Source organism: Callospermophilus lateralis, chromosome 3 (genome assembly GCF_048772815.1).
Source record: "Callospermophilus lateralis isolate mCalLat2 chromosome 3, mCalLat2.hap1, whole genome shotgun sequence".
In the NCBI taxonomy this organism is placed as follows: domain Eukaryota; kingdom Metazoa; phylum Chordata; class Mammalia; order Rodentia; family Sciuridae; genus Callospermophilus; species Callospermophilus lateralis.
Window position 1 is genome coordinate 65607686 of NC_135307.1, and position 14055 is coordinate 65621740.

General features: G+C 34.1%; 1 protein-coding gene across 3 annotated transcripts in view; it reads right to left on the reverse strand.

Annotated features, from left to right (window-relative positions):
- The window catches only part of Fut8 (fucosyltransferase 8), a 316775-nt gene that overhangs the window by 16509 nt on the left and 286211 nt on the right, over positions 1-14055 (reverse strand). For all 3 annotated transcript variants that reach the window (XM_076848320.2, XM_076848323.2, XM_076848321.2), the window contains 2 exons: positions 6029-6275; positions 4088-4264 (listed from right to left, as the gene is read on the reverse strand). In XM_076848320.2, coding sequence (XP_076704435.1) covers positions 4088-4264; positions 6029-6275 — 424 coding nt within the window. The remainder of the gene's footprint in view (positions 1-4087; positions 4265-6028; positions 6276-14055) is intronic.

Below are 14055 nucleotides of genomic sequence, written 5' to 3' on the forward strand. Positions count from 1 at the left end.
TAGTATTATGAAATACTATGTAACCTTAAAAAAGGAGAAATTCTGTCATTTGTGACAACGTGAATGAAACTGGAGGACGTTATGCTAAGTGAAATAAGCTAGGCACAGAAAGACAAATACTATATGATCTTACCTATATGTGGAATCTAAAAGGTTGATCTCACATAAACAAGAGAGTAGAAAGGTGGATACCAGAAGTTGGATAGTTGGGGTGGGGATATGGGAGAAGTGGAAAAAATGGAAAAAGGAGATACACTGACAAAAGGGTACAAAGTCTCTGTTAGATTGGAGGATTAAGTTATAGGGTTCTATGGCACTATATGGTGATCACAGTTAATAATAATGTATGGAATCTTTAAAAATTGCTAAAAGAACACCTTTAACATTCTCATCATAAAAAATTTGGTAAGTGGTGAGATTACGGATATTAATTATTTGACAACAGTGAGTAAGCAGACCAAAGCATTATATAATAACCCATAAACATATATAATTGTCTATTCAAAATAAATAAACAAAAAAAATAACCTTTTAGTGACCTTAAAAGTAGGTCCAATTTAATATCAGGTGCAAAAAAAGGGATCCAAAATTACATAAGATATGAACAACTATTTAAAAATATGACTATATAAAGGAATATGTCAATATTTAAATAGTTGTTGCCAGTGAATAGTGGGACTATGGGTAGTTTCCTTGGCTTCGTATTTACCAACTTCCATATTTTCTCATGAACATGAATTATTTTGCTAATCAAGGAAAAAGGCTCATGATACATTCAAGAATAAGTGAAAGAGTAGACAAGATTAATATCCCTTTCTTCAACCAAGCTACAAATTTCATATGCTGTTTTAAAATGAGAAAACATGAACTGTTTCTAATTTGTTCTTTCTTTCTTTTTATTTATATATGACAGAATGCATTACAATTCTTATTACATATATAGAGCACAATTTTTCATATCTCTGGTTGTATACATAGTATATTCACACAAATTCATGTCCTTATACCTGTACTTTGGATAATAATGTTCATTACATTCCACCATCATTAATTACCCTATGCCCCCTCCCTTCCCCTCCAACCCCTCTGCCCTATCTAGAGTTCGTCTATTCCTCCCATGCTCCCTCTTCCTATCTCACTATGAATCAGCCTCCTTATATCAAAGAAAACTTTCAGCATTTGGTTTTTTGGGATTGGCTAACTTCACTTAACATTATTTCTCTAACTCCATCCATTTACCTGTAATAAATGACTATTACTCATTTATTACTGAGTAATAGTCTACTGTGTATATGTGCCACATTTTTTTTTTTATCCATTCATCTATTGAAGGGCACCTAGGTTGGTTCCACAGTTTAGCTATTGTGAATTGTGCTCCTATAAGCACTGATGTGGCTGTATCCCTGTAGTATGCTGTTTTTAAGTTCTTTGAGTATAGACCGAGGAGAGGGACAGCTGGGTCAAATGGTGGTTCCATTCCTAATTTTCCAAGAAATCTCCAAACTGCTTTCCATATTGGCTGCACGAATTTGCAGTCCCACCAGCAGTGTATGAGTATATCTTTTCCCCTGCATCCTCGACAACACTTATTGTTTTTTGTATGCATAATAGCTGCCATTCTGACTGGAGTGAGATGAATTCTTAGAGTGGTTTTGATTTGCATTTCTCTTTTTGCTAGTGATGATGAACATTTTTTCATGGTATTTGTTGACTGTACATCATCTTCTGAGAAGTGTATATATGCTCCAAACAATGGAGCATCTACATTCATCAAACAAACTCTTATAGACCACAACACAATAATTTTGGGTGACTTTAATATACCTCTTTCATCATCAGATATATCTTCCAAACAAAAGCTGAACATAGAAACTATAGAACTCAATAATGCAATCAATAACTTAGACTTAACTGACATATATAGAAAATTCCAACCTTCAATGAGAGAATATACTTTCTTCTCAGCAGCACATGGATCCTTCTAATTTGTTTCTAACACATCTGAACATTAACTTGAAAAACAATTTGTATTATACTTTGTGTCCAAATGTGTATTTAATCTGTAAATCTTATATTATTCCATTCTTATACTTGGCTGATGAATTTCTTGGTCCTTTATGTGTATACACAAAGGACTTGGAGTACTACCTTATTCTGACTTTGCTTCTTTTCCCCTCCCATTTGTTACAGAAAAAAGGAACTAAGAAATATGTTAAACAGCCAAATGGTTCAAGTAATTCATCCTTTCACTGCTAATAAAATGTTTTTGAACTGATGAGATCAAAATAAACACAGTTCAGTTTGTACTAGGCACATACTAAGATAGGCCTTATGAATAAAGAATATATAATCTAGTGAGGAAGGCAGAAGTAAATAAGTGCTATGCACTATAATAGAAGAATGTGCAGAGAAAGGACATAACTCAGTCAAATAATCAGGGATGATTTCTGGAGGAGATGGTATTATAGCAAAAGATAGACCACAATTTTATTTTACCCTGTTCCCTACTTATGTGTGTGTGTGTATTCTTATTCATTTTTCTTTTTGTTTTTTTTAGTTATGCATGACAGCAGAATGTATTTTGACATATCATACAAGCATAGAGTATAACTTCCCATTCTTGTGGTTGGATATGATGTGGAGTTACACTAGTCATGTATTCATATATGAACATAGGAAAGTTATGCCCATTCATTCTACTGTCTTTCCCATTTTTTGGTATATAATTAATACAGCATTTATTTATGGATAGTAAACAATGGTCAATCCCAGGTTGACCCAGATCCTATGATAGGAAATTTCTAATCAGAATCAGTCTACTAGTTTTCATAAAACCCTATGTTAATCCTATATTATTATTATTGTTGTTGTTATTATTATTGGTACTAGGGAATAAACACAAGGGCACTTAACCATTGAGCCACATCCCCAGCCCTTTTATTATTGATTTTTAAATTTTGAGTCAGGGTCTCCCTAAGTTGCTTACAGCTTCGTTAAATTGTTAAGGCTGGCTTTGTACCTGTGATCCTCCTACTTTAGCTTCCTAAGTCACTGAGATTATAGGTATGTGCCACTGCTCCTGGATAATCCTATAGTATTATTAGTAACAGTGATTTTTTCCTTCACTCGATTAGGAATTCCTTATGAGGAGGGAGTACCTTGATTATCATGACATCCCTACACCTAGCACAGTGCCTAAAATATCAATACATAATAGAAGAATTTATTTATCCACTTAAAAAAATCATTCTTTGGTTCTTTACCTTTCTTTAGTATAACTTTCAAATTTCACAAATTTAAAACAACAAAGACTCTCTCTCTATATATACACATATATTCAGTTGCCTGTAATTGTTAGTGTAGACAATGAATAACAAGATCAAAGGGGCAAGTAGCAAGTGTGTTTTATTACTAGCAATTCTATAAAGTTGATAAATAAAATTATGTTTATTTTTCCCCCAAATTCACATGTTTCAGTTTCTAATTGGTACTTGGCCTTTGGGAGATAATGAGGGTAAGATGAGTTCAAGGGCTAGGACCATCACGACAGGATCAACATCTTTATAAGACAGGCACTTGAGTGCCTGCTCTCTTTGGCACACCCAAAAAAAGAGATCAAGGGAGGACACAGTGAGATGGTGGCTGCCTACAAGCCAAGGAAGAATCTTCAGAATGAAAATCTACCTTACTGATCATAGACTTCTCGGCTTCCAGAACTATGAGAAATAAATTTCTGTCATTTAAACCACTTGGTTTATGGGTATTTTATTATGGAAGCTTGAGCAAACTGATATAGATTTTAGTACCAAGAAGGGGGTGATTGTGTTTAATGGTGATAGTGATGACTGTTCGAAATGTGTAATCAGCAGTCTATTTCATTTTGGATTTCTTATTTCAAGGCATCAGATATGGCTAATAAAGTTGCTTTGATTAGATTAAGAGTTAAGCAAGTACACAGTCATTTGAATTTTAAAACCCCAATAATTAATAATAATATTAGAACAAGAATTACAAGTGATGAGAATTAAAGATTCTTCTCAAAAAAAGAGACAATGTCACTCTAGAACTCCTAGTTGGTCTAACTTACTTTGTTTTTGCCTCGTTTAATAAAGAAGGATCATCCGTGGCCAAATATACTCTTTTTTTATCCACTTGCATTCTGCGTTCGAGAAGCTGAAAATGTTCTTCAACATGCACCATGTACTCCTCAATGGGATGGAAGGCTGCTTCTGTTCCCACTTTGTCTGTGCGTCTGACATGGACTCTGGGGGAGAAATTCACATTCTGCTGATAATGTATTGATTAACTTGGTGCTTTTGGTGTACTCAATTTATATAATTTATAATGGCATTGTAAAAATTTAAACTGACTTTTCTTTATTTTCATAATTAGAAAAAACAAATATTAAAAAAACTCTCACATGTTTTAATATATTTGCATGGTAAACAATATAAGAGAAATTAGAAAATAAGTAAAGCTTTTGAAGAATACTTTAATATAGAGAAAGTAGTTGGTGTATCAGGAATAACTGAAAGATTTCAGAGTTATACTTTACATTAGGCAGCAACATACTCACCAGCTATCCAGGAAAAAACAAAACAAAAAAACCAAAGAATTTAAATCTTAGGGTTTTTGAGACTAAAATGATGAAGAGTCACAGTTGTTATTATAGAATATTAAAGATAGTGCTTGTCACATTCTGAAGCCATTTTTTTCTTTTCTTCATTTAATCTTGTATTGTAACTGCCAGTTTATAGAATTTAAAGTTGTCTAAGGAAAACACAGACTACATGGACTTTTCCTGTAGGAAGTAGGAGGAAAACTTTTTAAGGATTTTTACTATTTTAGTTTCATGGAGTCATTCCAGCCCTTTTGTTGTGTTTCTTTTCTGTTTTTCACTTATCAAATGTGAGCAGATACAGATCTCATCCATACCACTTATAAAAAGGCCCAAAACAGTAAAATTGGCTATACATATTTATATCAATCTGCACTGATTTCCATAGTCTTCTATCTTAATGTTTCCAAAGTAATTTTAGTGGAAATAAGAATAACAATCATATTTTGTTTTCATAATTAAGGCTCCTTAAATCTGCCCTTTAGAGCCACCCATTGATAAATCACTATCCCTATGTAGAAGAAGGAAAACGGTAGATTTGTTTCCCTGAAGTTGAAGTCTTGGGCATGCCTCAGGCCAAGCCAAAGGCCAACTCTATTATGGGGTGTGGAGATTTGTTTCACTGATGTTACTCTGCCATCTTTATGACTTCCCATTCTTTTCTTTGCATGCCATGTTATAGACCACATGTGGAGAAGATCACAGAAACATCTATTCTGTCATCTTTTCCTTCCCACATTCTTATATATTATTATTATTATTTTTTATTTGTTCTAATTAGTTATACATGATAATAGAATGTACTTTAACACATCATACATAAATATAACTTCTTATTGTTCTGGTTGTACATGATGTAGAATCACACTGGTCGTAAAGTTATATATGCACACAGGGTAATAGTGTCCAATTGATTCTACTATTCTTCCCTCAATGCTTCTCTTAGGAAATTGGAATTGTTCAGTGTGCTCTATAGAGATGATGTTAATGATTCCACTGATTTTTAATAAAAAGTTTCAAGAGATGAAACACTATCTAATAATATTATGATTTCACTACGTATCTTCTTTTATGCTAACATTTTGAATAGGGGTTAATAATTTCTCTATAAAAGCTAAAACATGAAGGAAGATGTGAAGTGGGAAATATGAAAATAAAAACAAAGAGATCTGTAATATTAAGAGTGGAAAAAAGAGACGCATTATAAAGCACTACTAAGCAATTTTTACTAATGTTCTAAGTGAACAAAGGAAGAATATTCTCCCTGTGCCCTAACATGAACTGTGAAACCTGTTTTTGGTGGGGCAATGAAAACTAAACTCTGAATTGTAAAGATCAAAGCAGAAGGTAAAAATATTATGTATCACTATTATATATCACTGTTTGAGGGGAAAAAAATCAGATTCTTACCCAATAACTGGATGTTTGAAGCCAAGCTTCTTGGTGGCCTCTTCTATTTCCTTTTCCAACCAAGGTTGTGGGCGGATCAAATATTTGACAAATTGAGACACCCACCACACTGCAGGATCACCATGGACTCTTACGAGTCGATCTGCAAGGTCTTCTGGTACAGCCAAGGGTAAATAAGGAGGACGCGGATGAAGACTGTCTACAATGGGGAGCTCCACCACTTGAACAACTCTGTCCTTCACTTCACCTGACAGAATATCAAAACATATCATCACCACACTATATTCCTCATTTATCTACCCTACTACAATAACTCACTTGGGGTACTTTCATTTTCATAGCAACGCTCAAGAAGAATTATAGTTTTCAGTTATGAGGTGATTAAATAACTTACCTAAGCTCCCCGAACAAAAGGGACAGAGAGAAATTTCACACATAGGTTGGTCTGCTTCTTAAATACATGACCTTTTCTGAAAATTTCTAGCATGCTATCATATTATTACCTCAAACCCCAGGTAAGAATGGTATCAGCACTCTAAGTAGATGTCTGATATTCTAGATATCAGAGAATGGACACAGCCAACTGTCAAAGTTCTGTTTTTCTGTTACAGTTATTTTTCAATCAGAGTTACTCAAAACTTCCAGCTTGTCATTATAGCAAATGGCTCTTGCATGACTTTCATGACAGAGCACTCTGGGAATATCTAAAGATTATAATGTTAAACCAGTGTTATCTTCAGTGTGGCCTTGGCCAGGGAGATTGCTGCCTAGGGCTTTACAATGTACTATGTCAATAGAAGAAGGAAGAAGGGTCCCCTTGTTTGTCTATAAGTAGGGTCTCTGGAGGAATCCAGAGCTTTAGTGGCAAATAGAAGCTTTCAATTTAATGTTCAGATGTGTTAGAAACAAATTAGAAAGATCCATGCTGTGGGGAGAAAGTATATTCATTCTCTCGTTGAAGGTTGGAATTATATATGTCAGTTAAGTCTAAGTTATTGATTATATTATTGAGTTCAATAGTTTCTTTGTTCTGCTTTTGCTTGGAAGCTCTATCTAATGATGAAAGAGGTGTGTTAAAGTCACCCAAAATTATTGTGTTGTGGTCTATTTGACTCTTGAACTTGAGAAGAGTTTGTTTGATGAATGTAGAATGTAGAGAAAAAAAATTAGATAATTTTAAAGTCTTTATTTCTTGGCCACAATAGACCTGTGACAATAACAATCTGTGTTGCTTGTTTACCTGGATATTAATTTAAAGTTCAGTTTGGATGCTAATTTTTATATACAATGATTACTCTTAAATCTGTTTTCTATACATCATCACTTACAATAGTTTGAATCTGGAATGTTCCCCAAAGTCTCATGTGTTGAAGGCTCAGTCCCAATACATGCAATGTTCAGAGGTGATTTTTTGGGGGAAGTGATTGGATCATGAGGGTGCTAACCTTGTGAACAAATTAACCCCTTGATAGAATCATGGCTGAATGGATTACTGGAGGTAATAGAAAGTTAGGAGGTAGGATCTAGAGGAAGAGTCCTTATGGGCATGCCCTTTGGGACTGTATCTTGTCTTCTGCTTCTCTTTCCTTTCCCTTTGTCTCTGTCTCTCTCTGTTTACTGGCTGCCATGAGATGAGCAGTAGCTTTCCTCTACCATGTGCTTCTATCACGACGTTTCAATCTTTTCTAGAAATTTTGACATAGCAATACAAAGCTAATACATAACTGTTATTGCTGTTCTATCAAATTTATAATGTAATAAGAATAAACCACAATGTAATAGCCAGAAACCCTATGGTTTACATATTAAAGACCTATAATCCCAAGTACTTGAGAGGCTGAGTCAGAAAGATCACAAGTTTTATGTTAGCCTTAAGCAACTTAGTGAGACCCTATCTCAAAACTTAAAAATAAATAAATAAATAAATAAATAAAGCCAGGCATGGTGGCAAGCACCCATAATCCCAGCATCTTGGGAGGCTGAGGTAAAGAACTAAGTTCAAAGATGGCTTTAGCAACTTAATGAGACCCTAAGCAACTTAGAACCTGTCTCAATATATAAAATAAAAGGGCTGGGGATGTGGCTCAGTAGTTAAGTGCCTCTGGGTTCAATCTCTGGTACCAAATCAAACAAAAAGAGCTGGGGATGTATCTCAGTTGAGACCCTGGGTTCAATTTTTAGTACTACAAAAACATAGTAATAACTAGAAGACAAAGAGTTACCAGGTAGAGAGATTTCACCAACTGAATATGTACTGAGTTAAATTTTCAATAACAGAAAATATTACCCTGAACATATAAAAATTAACTCTAGTTAAGATGTTATCATTGTGTAAAAAAAAATTAGATTGTGATCACTGGACCATTAAAGAAAAAATATACTTGTAGAGAATAAACCTAGAAAATGTTTAAATTGTATTCACCAGTATGAAATAATCTGTTTCTATTTATCTCCCCCGTCCCCCATGTATATATACATAAAATAAATTAAGTGATCTGGGAATATAGTTAATATATGGTTATTATAAAGTCGGCTGTGTATAACTAAGAATTAAAAACTTTTGGTTAATACTCTGTCTCTTATATGTAAAACTCATCTCAAGATTCTTAGAACAGAATCCTTAATATGTGACATTTGTTGCATGAATAAATGGTAATGAAAATTTACCATCAGAGTTGTAGTTCATCTAGGGTGCCAGCAAAGAAAGAATTGGGCCCCTTTATTAGAAGAAGAAGTATAATTAAGAGTGCAAGGAGAAAGACTGAGCTGCATTTTAAATTACGCAGTAATTACAGAGCAATAGTAACAAAAACAGCATGGTACTGGTACCAAAACAGGCGGGTGGACCAATGGTACAGAATAGAGGACACAGAGACCAATCCACAAAATTACAACTATCTTATATTTGACAAAGGGGCTAAAAGCATGCAATGGAGAAAGGATAGCATCTTCAACAAATGGTGCTGGGAAAACTGGAAATCCATATGCAACAAAATGAATCTGAATCCCTTTCTCTTGCCATGCACAAAAGTTAACTCAAAATGGATCAAGGAGCTTGATATCAAATCAGAGACTTTGCATCTGATAGAAGAAAAAGTTGGCTCCAATCTACATATTGTGGGGTTGGGCTCCAAATTCCTTAATAGGATACCCATAGCACAAGAGGTAAAAACAAGAATCAACAAATGGGACTTACTCAAACTAAAAAGTTTTTTCTCAGCAAGAGAAACAATAAGAGAGGTAAATAGAGAGCCTACATCCTGGGAACAAATTTTTACTCCTCACACTTCAGATAGAGCCCTAATATCCAGAGTATACAAAGAACTCAAAAAATTAATAAGAAAACAAATAACCCAACACTGTGATTGTGGAGAGATAGAATGTTGTAGGTGGAGACCAAAGTTTTCTTGGACTATCTTATGACTTTAATAGACATTTCCCTTAACTTTTATATCTGACCTACCAATCTTTCAAGTAACAGATAGTCTCCACCAACCCTAAAGCTAAGAATGTTTTAACATCTGAAATCTACAGAACACAGAGTTCCCCACTTCACTATAGACCACTGATCTGATACTCCTGCCAACATGCTTACTTCATGTGAAGCAGAGTTTATCATTAGCAGAATTCAGTTTATTTTTGTTGATTCTTTGTTTATTCCTTCATTACTTGTTCAAATATTTGTTGAATACTACTATGTGCCAAGTATTGTACTAGTGAGAATATACAGTGACAACACACTTCTTGCCCTCTAAATAAAAGTATTCAGGATTTCTAGTTCAAAACCCTTACCCACACTAGACTGCTTTTAGTAAAAATAAATAAATAAGACCATCACCAAGAAATACACTATCAAAATATGTTATCAAAAATATGTCAGTACTCAATTGCCTAATAAAATATCAAAAAGTGTTCACATTTATAAATATAAAAACGGCCTAGAGTGAAAGTTTAGTTTTCTCAATAATAGTATATTTCAAAAGAAAGGAAAATAACAGCACATGCTAAGTAGAGAAGATCCTTTTTTTTTTTACTATATAACATTTTTAAATTCTGTTTGAATACACATTCAAAAGACTTTTAATCTGGAAGAGATCCTAGAAATAATCTTATTCAATGTTTTCTAAAATTTAGTAATTTGTGTACCACTTTTATGGTTTCTACCATATCATATTCAATATTTCAAAAACTTTAACAGACCTTTTAAAAGTTAGACGAATCTATTTTATAGATGTTAAACATGTTACTAAATTTTATATGGATACTATTGATGAAGGGCTCTGAGCTCAAGCCAGATTTCTGTTAAAAAGATTATTAGTGAGCTTAAAAAAAAAAAAAAACTAGTGAGGTTTTAAAGGTGATAACTGTTTTCTCTTTACATCTCCTGTGAATTTGAAACCAAATGAGAAACAAAGAGAAATAAGAGATAGGAATCAAAATATTATCTTGACAGCCAATAAGAATGAATGTCAGAATGTGATTTTGTGGTTTGGATTTACGGCATCATGGGTTTGCTAATGATAGTTTCCACTCTGTGCTAAGCGGCGTTTGTCACCAAAGCCTACTGCATGGTGGAGGCGAAGTATGGGCCTCAGTTATGAAAGAAGCTAGAAAGGGCTGTGCCTCACATTTAGTTCTTCTTCCCAAACTCACTAGGTTGGATAACATACTACTTGCCTTCCAAGTGGATAAACAGAGAAAAGAAATAAACAGAGTGAAAAAGCACTTTTGCATTTTTTCCCTTCTAAGGAATAAAATTTGATTTTTGTAGAAACTCCTGAAGGAGTGAAGGATTCACAGTTAACTCCCCCTGCTCCTATCACTGAACAATTATCCAGTGTTAAAGAGCTATTAAATATATTTTCATACTAAATTGACTCTTTCTCTTTGACACAATCAGAAAGACTAAAAAGAAGGAATAATTTTCTCACATGTGATTCAATGTTTAATGTTTTATCAGGACACTGTCTAAAATGATCTCATCTGCCACCTCCAATCATCTCTAGGAATCTATAGTAGGTTTCAGAGTTTGGTAAACACCGACTTATTTAAACTTTTTCATTTTGCACAGGAAAAGACTAAGAGGTTAAGTAAACTTCTCAAACGTAATATAGCTAATAAAAGGGCCAGGATCACATGCTAGTGTTAATCCATTACTTATACTATATTCTACTTTCTGAAGCCTACATTTAAAAAAATTATTTTCCTTTGACAATAACTGTGTATTGTGAGGCACAATATAATGTTTTGATCAATGTATATGTTGTAGATTTAGTCAGAATAAATTAAATTATCTATAACTTCAACAACTTATTTTATTTTGTGGGAAGAATGTAAAAAGTAGATTATTTTAGCAATTTAAAATATATAATACAATCAATTTTTTGTATCTGTGGGTTGCACATCCTTGTATTCAACCAACTGTGGATGAAAAATATTTGAAAATGGGCTGGACATATAGTTCAATGGTTAAGTGTTTGCAAAGTCCTGGGTCTGATTACTAGCACTGCAAAAATAAATAAGTGGAAAGAAAGAAAAAAACCTGCATCTATACTGAACATGTGCAGACTTATTTAAAAAACTATTTTATTCCATAAACATTATACTTTAACAACTGGGTACTATGTACATGGCATTTATACTGTGTTAATTATAAGTAATCAAGAAACGATTTAAAGTGCATGGGAGAATGTGTGTAGGTTGTTGTATGCAAATACCATGAAATTTTATATAAGGGACTTGAACACCCATGGATTTTGGTATTTTAGGGTTCCTAGGGCTAATCCCCCGTGAATACTGAGGGGTAACTACATTATTATTAACTGCGGTCACCATGCAAGGCAACAAATAACTAAAACTTATTGTTGGGAGTCGCTCCGGCTCCAAAGACTAACTTCCCCATCCTCCAAGAATGGTGAGCCCTGCTGGCTCACATGATCCTGCTGTCCAATGGTGAGCCCTGCTGGCTCACATGATCCTTACCCACCAATCAGAAAGCACCCCAGCTAACTGTCAACTGTTCAACTATTAAACTGTCGTAACTGTCAAACCACCCCCGGCTCTATAAATATGCAGAGCTGTTCCTCAATAAACAGGCATTTTCTCCGACAACGAGCCTTTTTCGTTCTTTCACTTATTCTTTCAGTCTAATTGAAATTTTGTACCTTTTTAACCAACATCTTCCCTTTCCCCTCTTTTCCTCTCTTTCCTCAGTCCTCTACCAGGAGCACAGATCTTTGACAGGGAGGATCTGCACAGTTGTGAGCAAACATCTCTACAGAAGCTCTCTTCCCTTCTAGCCAATTCATAACTCCATTTAAAAGGATTATTTAGTCATTACTCCTAAGAGAAGACAGAGAAAGTTTCCCTGGGATTGGTGAATTAGGGTTGTCTATCCTAGACTACGTATCCAAGAGAAAGACCTATGCTTGATGTGAAGAAAATGTTTCAAGAGTGGAAGGATTTGGGGTGCCAGTCCACGCAATTCTTCTTTATTTACCATCTTCTTTAGTTAACAACTGTTAGCCCTCTGACTTCAGGGAGAAGCAGAACTTATGAAGGGGAACTTTTCTGAAGTCAGAACTCATAAAGCTCAGAATGGTCAAGGCAAAAAGGTCTGAAAGAGGGTTGAGAAAAATCTCTGAAAAGACATCATTTCCTGGGAATATAAATTTTACTTGAAAAGGATTTTTAAGCAACTTTTTGGCAATTCTGAGCTAGAATAGTTGCCTGCATTCTAAACCTCTTTAAATAGGATTCTCTCACTAACCTCATGGGCAGAGAGGGGCAGAATAAAGTTTTACATTCTGTGCCTATAAGTTGTTTGGAATGGTTATAGTTGCTCGATGCCAGCATATTCAATAACTATTCCAAGGACTGAAAATTGCTGAGAATTATTGCCTTTTGGAGAATGGAGAAGGGAGAGACATTAGGCAAAATATACTAAGGTAAATGCTGATTTATGCAGTGCCTTGACTGTGGCATGCAATGATTAAGAGCATGGACTCTGGAATCACAAAAACTGATGTTCAATTTTTTTTAAATTACTTAACAGTTGTGTGACCATGAATAAGTTATATTCTACATCAGCTTAATTTCTTTATCTGTAAAATGGGATTAATAATACCTTACTTATCAAGTTATTTTAAGGATGAAGTGAGATCACTTAGAAAGCTGAGTACAATATATGATGTGAAGTTAATTCTCAAAAAAATGTTATTTCTTTTATTTTGGGTCAATTCTTCTGAACAATTCTCAAGAAGCTAGCTATAATTTGGTCCAGGAATAGATTAATTGCCAAAATATATTTTCTGAAAAATATGACAGTCTCCCATTTCAGTGAATATTTTACTCCTCCCAAATTTTATTCATGGTGTTTATATCACAGGCAATAAAACAATGAGCAGCTTTTATCTTTTCCAAATATTCAACAAATGATCAAATAGAAGAGTAGGGATTTCTGGCTATTTGAAAAGTTCTGAATGCTGTTGTCACTACCGTGACTTGACCCAAACTGTTCTATCCTAAAACAGAGTTAACTGTTGGTTGCCTAAATCAATAATATTCTCTGCTCACATGACAGCAAAGGATTCTTAAGTTTAATTTACACTTACAAAGACTTTCAGACTTCTGGAATTTACATTTTAAGAGAATGTTGCCAAATCTGACTTATTTAATTCTTAGAGAATATCAAAGACTTGATAAAGAAGGCAAAAGTAAAGGAAGATAGAAACTAAAATCTAAGTAGCTATGATGAAATCTCTGGTGGTATGGGAGACAGGGAGCTTTTCTGATCTTACTTGGATATAAAAGGTGGTCATTAAAAATACCCAGAAATATGAGATCTGTTCCTTGGTATTTCTACAATGACCACATAAATATTAATATCCTTATTTAATGAGAGATCTGTTCTCATTTAAAATATAGAAGGTACACTATTAGAAAGCAAACATCTGGGCTACCTTCTTTTTGTTTTTCCCCCACTACAGGTGATAAAGATCTGTTCATGAACCTTAAAAACCTGGGTT